Source organism: Hylaeus volcanicus, chromosome 8 (genome assembly GCF_026283585.1).
Source record: "Hylaeus volcanicus isolate JK05 chromosome 8, UHH_iyHylVolc1.0_haploid, whole genome shotgun sequence".
In the NCBI taxonomy this organism is placed as follows: domain Eukaryota; kingdom Metazoa; phylum Arthropoda; class Insecta; order Hymenoptera; family Colletidae; genus Hylaeus; species Hylaeus volcanicus.
In genome coordinates this window covers 13,026,683-13,036,243 of record NC_071983.1, presented here as the reverse complement: position 1 = coordinate 13,036,243, position 9,561 = coordinate 13,026,683, and the positions used below count along the sequence as shown (strand labels likewise).

The window sequence follows — 9,561 nt, the reverse complement described above, 5'->3', positions numbered from 1 at the left end:
TATGTCAAGAACTGAGATATTTATTTTGTAAATAATACACGAGCTTTCTAATTGATTAGTGTGTTTATTATTATTTACTTGAATGAGAGTACTTAATAATGGCGTATCATCTTCTAGTTCATCTTTCATCACAAGGGATATTATTCTACCCCAAATTCTTAGTGGTACCTGCAAGTTTAAAGTAAAATTTAATTTCAAGTAAAGATAGATTTTAAATAAAGAGAAAAAGATTTTGAAATGTTAATAATTGTGCATTACCATTGTAAGTTTGTGTCCTTGTATTTCACTTCCCATAGCTTCTGGTAAGCCACTTAAAAATAACATAATAATATCGATATTTTATCTTATAGGATAATATCAGATCTATTTTCATCATCCACTTGGCATTAAGCCATCACTGCTTCTACTGCTTCAATATAAAAATTGCAAGAAAACAATTACACATACCTAAATTAATTAACTGGTCAGCATGGTCTAATTTAACCCATGTTATATTTGCCTAAGGAAACATGATTTCTTAGTTCAGTCTATCGTTGAAGACAATAATGTTCCTTGCCCTATCTTTGAGACATTTTCACTGCCATATAATAATTCTGTAACTTCCTTAAAACAGGAGTAAATAATATTTATGCTTACCCATAGTTTGATGGGTTCGGTTCCAAATGTGTGCCAAAAGACACGAATACAATTTACTGAAATATTCTACATTTGACATTTTTGCTCTTGATATGATTGCCTCTGTTATTTTTACCAGTTCTACTTTTCTACCTTTGCTGTAAGATTGCAAACACATGAAGAAACATATTGTTTAAAGTAAAATAAAAAAATTTGACAATTGTTGGATTGAAGTGTGAAGGTTATACATGTAAGGTTATATGTACTTAATATATCTTTAGAAATAAAGGTTCAAAGCCAATTACCTCAAACTTTTATTCAGCAAATACGTAATGAAAGGAAACAAATCTTGAACAACTTTATTCGAATTATTTAGTAGGATATTAGGAACATTTCGTGCTAATACATATAACCTTACATTTCATACTTCAATCCAACAATTGTCAAATTTCTTCGTTTCTTTGGAACTTTTAAATACTGAAATTTCATTGGCCGAGTGCCGGCAAGCCACTGCGCAGAAGAACGACGCCGAGAACGAGGCGTCCTTCGTTCGGCGGCAATTGGAGAGAGCAGACGTGTCGTGTCGATCGGTGATCCGGCAATTAATAAGTAAGCATAATTCAATTCAATTAATATCTAATCGTTGCTATTTCTACCTTGGGTTACTTCTTACCGTCTCTTTAATATATTAATACTATTCCTTGTTAATTGAATCGGGTTTTCGAGAAAATTAGATTGATTTCGTACTTCGTTCTCCATGAGGTACCAATTGATATTCGTTCGAATATCGATTCGTACTGTGGGAGTACGTCTTCCAGAGTAATATTATCGTTTCTTTTCCGGTTTTCGAAGATAATTTTGTTGCTTGGATACAGTACAAATATATATTTATCGTAACTTGGTCTCAATTTCGAATTCTTGAATGTTCCAGGATCTGACGCCACGAGTCTGCGTGATGTTCGCCAACCGCCATTTCACGTTCAAATGGCTACTTCACGTTGAAAATTCGATCAAAATTTGTGGACATCACAACGCCAGAAAAATTGTGCAGCTTACCGAGGAAAGCAGAATAATAGGTAATACTGTCTTTAATTAATGTCATTAATAGATTACATTGATTATCAATTATAAATTTACAGTTCTTTATTCATTGTTTGAAAAATAATGATTTTAATCGTTTTGACCATCTTGACCATAAAGAAATAATATTTATGTATTAATTAAAATTGCAATTCAAATAACGTAAATTCAAACTTTATTAGGTCATTACGAATATAAAATAAAATTGTACAAATTTGCAGAATTATACAATTTATATCTCCTTAACAAAAGCATCTAAATATTGAAAAAATGTTTAAGATTTTATCTTTTATTAACATTCTATAACATTTTTATAATGACTTATAAATATGTGTATCATGAAACATAAAAGGTAAAATCTTAAACATTCTTTCAATAATTAGATTCTTTTGTTAGACATAAATTGTATAATTTTGCAAAGTTACAATTTTTTCTTACATTTATTTGAAATTGATAAATTGTGTGAGTTTATACACATTTACTTCATTACACTACACTTTTTAGAAACTTGAAATATTTATGAAGCTACACATTTTTATGATGTACTTTAAATATGTTAGAAACATAACAGATCAAAGTTAAACATTTTTTTAACATTCGCGTATCTTTTTTGGACAAACGTAAAATGTATGATTTTGCAATTTTAATGTTTTAATATTGTAACTACTGTAAGTTTTGAAACATGTTATTAATTCATGTAACTTTTGTTGCAGATTTTCTACATCATCAAAACAAAAAGAAGTTCGAAGTTCGACGCAGATAAAACAGACCTACTGCGATTTCGACGTGCTTCGATGATCAGCGACAACAGAGCTACTACGATGACGAGTATCAAGACAACGGTTGGTGAGTCGCATGCTTTTCTGTTCCTCCGGTCCCCAATCATGTCGTAGGACGAAAGGTTCGAATCGGCACGGGTGACTAGTTGTATACGTGGTCTTTGGCGAGTATAGTGACCATGGGTATGCATTCCAGACCATACTCATGAGTAGTAACATCACCTGTTTTATTTCTTAATGCAGGACAGGGTCTTCTTGTACTTCGCGTTTTCTATTAATAAAACGATAAAATGATATTCCATTTTGCAATAAATATTTTTTGATACAAATACTCATTGTTGAGAGTATATACATATAGATATTTATAAAATCATGATGTATAAAGATACAGTAGATTTTTTCTATACATTTCAAGTTATGACTTCAAATATAATTTTCAAAAATACAATAATATATATATTATTATATATAATATAATTAAATATATAAATGTATTAAATATACTTATATTTTCGTTCTTCTAAGTGTACTTAGAAGTATATGTACATTTATTCCGTTGAAGTTTTTATGTATGTACAAGAAGGAGGCTCCGCGATAGGTCGATTTCTGAGTCAAAGTAAACACATTTTAAGCACTTTTGTATGTTCCTTAAAAAATATACTTTGACAAATGGAATCACCTGAAAGTAGATCAATATTTATCTTATTCAATTTATTCAATTCAATATTAATTCATATTCAATTCAATTCAATAATATTCTTTATATTCAATTTTAATTAGAGTCATTTTTCTTGATAATTCAATTTTCAAATTTTTATATATTAAAAGTCGAGTCACTTTTACTATAAAATTAAATGACAAAGAAGGAACGAATGTTAGCCCGCTTAGATTTACTAATTATTCTTTTTATCGAGGATTTTCAGGTTTAACTCTTCCGTGTTCGTTGTCTGAACTCATTCACGTGCCCAGGTGCTACTTGGATGAGCGAAGGCAATGGGCACGATGACTTAGTCTGTAATATTAATCCATTTTATATGAGCGACTGACTTTGTGTTAACGTATCGTGCACCGACGTAATTTCCGCATGTGTGTGTGTGGTTAGGCTGTGGATTTGCGTCGATTAAACAATGTATTATTATTTATAATCTATAAACGAAGTGGTCTTTTTTATACCACTCTTCTATTACTATTATTTACAATAATAACAAACTTTGATTTATCTTTTATTCATAAATTATCTGATGACTTTTTACATTACTACATGCATATCCTTTTGCATATGCAAAGTTAGCTTCTTAATATTATATAATAAAAGAAAGTATACATTCTGTATACAGAATGAAAATAATAAATTGGTGATGAAATTACAGAGAACTCTCAATGATAGCATCACCTTAAAGTATCGCATATAAATATTTATATATAATATTTAAATGTACGCAATGTTCGTTAGCCTTTGTCAGTCGATTTCAGGAACTGGTACGTACCTTTAGAGTGTGAATGTTGTGTATGGTATCCTCGGGTGTCGGAGGTGTCCCGGGACATCTCCCTAGTTTAGGTCGCGCCCGAGAGCCTTGATTGAGGATCGTTGAGCGTGTGTGTTGGTGTGATTGTTTTGCCATTTTTAAATACAGGGCTAGGTAGGTAGGTAACTTAACTGTGGTTAAATCCCAGTAGGTAGGGTCCAGGGCAGATCTCGTCACTTTAGTTGGGTAGGTCGCGCGCGTACGTGATGGGTCTGCACCTGTAGGTGGATTTGAGGAGTCGTTGCGATCACGATGCAAACGGATCTTCTGTCCGTTTGTTTCGGAATCTGCTCTCGATTCTTCAGGTCTCGACTCATTGAGTCGTTGCTTCGCGGTCGCGGTCGTGATCGGTAGGGTAGTTCGAAACGCTCGTTCCCTCGAGGTTCTAGACGTGTGGTTCATCGGGTTGAACGTCCACGTATTGCACTGAACCTCGACCCTAGCTATAAGTTTCAGATGGGACAATGCGTCCGAAGAAAGAAGAAAGGCCCTGACAAATTGTCACAAGAAAGGGCTGCAACGGATGGCTCTTCATCTTCGAATTTGAAGATGGGGAGTCATTATTACTATGTTGTCACTGTACTCGCCTGTAGTTGTAGTAATTTAAGTTTATTTTGATGGGTCATGTACCCCAACGTGGGATATCATTGTATGGCAATTCGCGTTTGGTTTTAGTGTTGCGACATGAAACTATAAATCGCGTTCGTTTGTGAGGATTGTTTTTTTTAGAATTTTTCGCGTTTTATTTCAGGGTAGTGTTGCGTAATACAGATCAACCGCGAGTGCTATTAGAGTTGCGTATAATAAATATCGCGTCCGTTTGGAAGTAGTATTTAGAGCCAATGTAGCTTTTGATTAAAATTCTTCGCGTTTTCTTTCAGGGTAGAGTTGCGTTCAAAGACCAGCCGCGAGTGCCATTAGTGTTGCGCATAAATGAATCGCGACCGATTTGAAATAATTCACATATTTTCAAGTAGTATTTTTCGCGTTTTCTTTCAGGGTAGTGTTGCGAATAATAATGAATCGCGTTTGCTATTAATGTTGCGCCTGATACATCGCGTCCGTTTTGAAGTAATTTTGTATTTTTAGTTAGGGCAAAAACAAAAAAAGAAGACCTACGGATTTTTTTTTATATTTTTGAAGAATAGAGAATAATATACGTTTCTTCTGTTCCAGGTGACTGAACCAAATTGTGAGTGGACTATTTGACAATAAAAACACTGCTGTAAAGTATATATTGTATGTTTCAGAAATCATCGTCGGGTTAAGTTTTGGTGCCAATTTTTTTTTTAATTTGGGGGTAATACACTCCCGGTCGGGGGGGAGGGGGGGGCACACAACATTTAGATTAAGGATAAGAGTGGCTAGGATGTGGTTTTTGTCCTGGCCACCCAAATTTTTTGGGTCTCTATATGCAGTAACCTCCACGTGGTGAGACCTGGGCCCTCTATATTATTTAAGTTTGTAATTGCTAACTGCACATCCCCTATAAGGCCAGATGGCATTATCAATTGCATACTAATTAATATGAGCTAATGGCTGCAATCTTTCTCGTTTACTTTGATCAGTATTTTTCGCGTTTTCTTTCAGAGTAGTGTTGCGAATGAAATATCAACCGCGATTACTCTCAGTGTTGCGTATAATGAATATTGATCGCGACCGATTAGAAGCAAATTCTCGTATTTTGAATTAGTATTTCGTCACATAAAGTGCCCCGAAATTTGACATTCATACACCAATTCCAGAATCACCAAGCATATACATATATGCATACACGCGCATGCACTCCACATTTTAGTTTAATTTTTATAGTCTCACAAAAAACCTCCGTTCACTTATCCATTCTACATAACACAAGTTACACTGTTTATATTAGGTATACTGGAAAGTAATTAATTTTAAATACTTGTTTATCACTCATCAGCTCATTGATTTTTATCGATATGGGGTTGAAAATTTGCACACTAAATGGCAAAAGGCTGTTGATAACAAAGGCGATTACATAACTGATTAAAAATAGAAATTTATTAAAAATTTCTTTGAATTTAATGTAAAAGAAACGACATTACTTTCCAGTCTACCTAATATTTGGCGCTGTTCTACACGTACTCTAGTCGCCGATGTAAAAAATAGCGACTGCTCACTGATCATGTCGGAAGTAGCGGCCTAGTGAGCTGTGATTGGCAAAACCCTAGGCTTCGAATAAATCTAAAGTTTGCTGATATGTTTGTCTCGTTTCCTCTTTTGAAAATTTTCCAAAGAAGGAAACGAGACAAACATATCGGTAAACTTCAGATTTATTTGAAGTCTAGGGTTTTGCCCATCTCTGCTAGTGAGTACCGTATTCAGCACAAAATCCCCAAAAATCAGTTTATGATCAGTGATCAATTGTCAATTGCGCTAACGTTTCTAACTCGAACGGTCCTAAATAACTCTTATTAGTGTGAGCATGTAGTTGTATACATATATATCTATGCTTATCACAGATTGGTGGCTTTCGTTGACTACAAGTGTTGTATTAGGTGTTGAGATTACTGTTTGTTTCTTATTAGATTTGTAGATTGTTTCTCTTAAAAAATAACTGGTCAGCATTTTCTGCTATAAAACGTGAAATAATCCCTATTTTCATCACTGGATGATGCCACAAGACACTATCCAGCTTTAGTTTGATCCATGAAGACTGTATAAGGAGATCCAACTCCATACGAAAGTTACTAGAAAACTGTTATCAAAATCCCGAGCATAAATATTTCGTCCACTCGTGGCGCAAGTAGCACAGCTACGATATATATATGATAGTACATACACATATGACATATATATACCGTAGCTGTACGCACTAGCGCCGCGAGTGAACGAAAGGGATTTCAATAACACTTCTACATTACACAGTTGGAACTCCTTATACAGTCTTCATAGAAAAAAATTTGAACTATCAAAAGGAACTGACATTTTTTGCATTTTGGAATATTCAATTTATGTCAAACCGTAAAAATGATAATTTTTAAAAGGCGAAAAGAAACACATATTTTCCTTTATATCACCCACTCTTGAATGCGAAATTATTTTATATTTTTGTTATTAGGTTAGGTTAGTTTTATTTAAAGTGTGGAGTTGTTTTTATTTAATTATAATTAATATTATATAGTGTAACAATCTAGAAGAACAAGTATACGTGTGAATGTATAAAGTGTTCCATTTCTAAGAATAATTTTGAAGATGTATTGTTACTTCTTGATTTTAAATATACTTTTATTTTTAATATTTTATTTCATATTTGTATATATTTTTACTGTGGACTACTATTCGGGGCACTGCGCTTCGTCGTTTCGGTCCTGTCACAAGTCACGTGATTGTGTTACTAGAGTTCGTCTTCTCGTCGGGTGAGGTATTCTATTTTGATTTTTTTTTTACCTAGAGGGTACACGTATGTTAGTGTTCTACTCGTCTATGCTTTCCTCGGTAGTTCATGCTAAGGTTGTATTGTTAAATTTCTTGCAGTTATACATAAAAATTAGAAATTAATACATAAATCACGGAATGTCAACTATGGACGACGTTCTTGAAAGCTGGGAAGAAATCGAGGAATCAGGAGTAAGTTATCGTTTCAGTATACTTAAGGTAGTGTTATTTACAGTGGAAATAATAAAGGAATAATTACGTTAACCTGTGTCGCGAAGTAAATTTTTAAAGTGTTAATTCTTAAGGGTATCAAGAACATCAAAGAAAAAAATTTCTGATAATATAATAATATCACATATGACTAACACAAAATGATACTTATACTTGAATTACTCTCTGGTTCTTAGATTCTTGTCTTTCGAATGATTATATATGACTTAAATTCTTGTATTACATGAGTAGGTGTCTGTGTGACTATTGATAGTAGTGGTAATAAGAAAGTATGTACATTGCTTTCCATAAGGCTACCTTCCTATTGCAACAAATAAAAGTTTATCGTTTATAGAACATTCTGGCAATTTTTAAGTTTGACTATCAATGTAAGTGTTTTTTACCCTTTGTATTTTCATCTTCCGTTAAATATTGGTAGACACGTTGAATTTTGTAATTTGGAGCTATAAGTATTATTTATTCAAATGTAATATTTTAACATGTTTAAGGATAAAAAAGTGACTAGTTATCGGAAAATTTGGAAGAATTATATGAAAAATTATGATTAAAAATGACATATATGCATCTTGGTATGAAATCTTATTGTATTAATGTAATATAATATTAGAACTACAATCGATTTTAGGCTCTTGACAAAAAGTTGGATGCCCTCCAGTTAAATGCGGTAGAAACATTAGAAGAAATAGAATCTTCTAGGTAAGTTCAAAATGATTGTTTTCCTAATGCTTTGTTGAAATTTTAATAAAGAATTCTAACAATTGGCAAAATAAAAGAATAATTTTCTAAATAAGAAATTAATATACCATTTAATTAAAGGAAGGATATGTATAAACCTTGGATATGTAAATTTAAGTTAAAATTTGAATAATTTATATGTGCGTGACTGTTAAATACTTAGAATTGGTTTATTTTTATTAGAATATTCCTATACTGGAGAGTATCTTGTGATTATAATGTTTTAGCTTCAAAACCAATCACAGTACAAATACAAGGATGATAATACTAGGCGATGATGGTATGAGATCACAATATGTACCTCCAAAACCAGCAGTAAAAATATTAAAAAGACCTACAAGGGATTCACAAGGTAGCGGTGATGGACCATTAGTGAATGGAGATAAACCAAAGCAACCTATAAAGACTTTAAAACAGGTACAGTTTTAAATATCTTACAATGATAAGTAAGAGGAACGATTATGTAATAATCAATATTTGCAGAGGGAACAAGAATATGCAGAAGCAAGGAAGAGAATATTAGGTGAAGAAAAAAGTCCAGAGGAAAAGTTAGAACAAGAAATAAGTAGAATTCAACCAAAGTCGATAACACCAAGTTGTAGTGGCCTACCAAATAATGTTCTTCGTATGCCTATTGGACCAGATGGAACACGAGGATTTAATGTACGCAGGTAGCGCGTCTTTCAAGGATCAACACTTTTCACCCATCTTTTTCCTCTTCTTCCTTCTTCTTGGCACGGGGAAGAGAGGCGGCTATGAGGCTGATGGCAGGAAACAGCTTAATGTTTCTGACCAAATACAAGCATTTTGCTCCTGTCATTTCGAATGGAGCATAGTAACTGCTATGCCCTAGGCAGTGCTTTACATAGACCGTACTTACAAAAGGATCAAGGCTATAAATCGGCAAAGATGAGTCACTATAGAAATGGTAATGTTTCTTACCGATATGATGCTATGTTTTGTTGAAGTTTGTCATATTTTAAAAACCTTTTATTAAAAAATTAGAATCTACAATCGTCGTGCAGGGAACACGTTAAGATGAAATATTTGAATTACAGTATGACATGAAGTGGGAAGCTATTTTACTTTCTACACTTGTATGTGCTACTCAAATCTTTGAAACAAATTGTACAATAAAAGATTTCTCTTATATCAATTTGTTATATATTTGGGCAAGTTATTTTTGTCTTATT

The 9,561-nt window shown here is 33.0% G+C and overlaps 1 protein-coding gene and 1 long non-coding RNA gene across 3 annotated transcripts; one reads left to right on the top strand and one right to left on the bottom strand.

The window, feature by feature from the left end:
- LOC128880798 (uncharacterized) lies at positions 1 to 1,060 on the bottom strand. 2 transcript variants are annotated; one of them, XR_008457920.1, is made up of 5 exons: positions 921 to 1,060; positions 637 to 773; positions 448 to 561; positions 259 to 310; positions 1 to 168 (listed from the first exon to the last, which is right to left on the bottom strand). It is a non-coding gene; the product is annotated as an uncharacterized LOC128880798 (long non-coding RNA). The 2 variants fall into 2 exon arrangements; XR_008457919.1 differs by having other exon boundaries at positions 637 to 1,060.
- Positions 1,061 to 7,179: 6,119 nt separating this feature from the next.
- LOC128881010 (SUZ domain-containing protein 1) lies at positions 7,180 to 9,540 on the top strand. The gene is made up of 4 exons (XM_054131647.1): positions 7,180 to 7,594; positions 8,259 to 8,329; positions 8,596 to 8,785; positions 8,852 to 9,540. Exons 1-4 carry the CDS (start codon positions 7,541 to 7,543, stop codon positions 9,041 to 9,043), a joined length of 507 nt encoding a protein of 168 aa, XP_053987622.1. The 5' UTR covers positions 7,180 to 7,540; the 3' UTR covers positions 9,044 to 9,540.
- The last annotated feature ends 21 nt before the right edge of the window (positions 9,541 to 9,561 follow it).

What these genes read in the sequence shown, in the direction of transcription:
- LOC128881010 (XM_054131647.1), top strand. Translation starts at nt 7,541, where the DNA reads ATGTCAACTATGGACGACGTTCTTGAAAGCTGGGAAGAAATCGAGGAA. An exon ending in AAGAAATCGAGGAATCAGGA is followed by an intron (nt 7,595 to 8,258) that starts GTAAGTTATCGT and finishes AATCGATTTTAG; the next exon opens with GCTCTTGACAAAAAGTTGGA. An exon ending in CTATAAAGACTTTAAAACAG is followed by an intron (nt 8,786 to 8,851) that starts GTACAGTTTTAA and finishes CAATATTTGCAG; the next exon opens with AGGGAACAAGAATATGCAGA.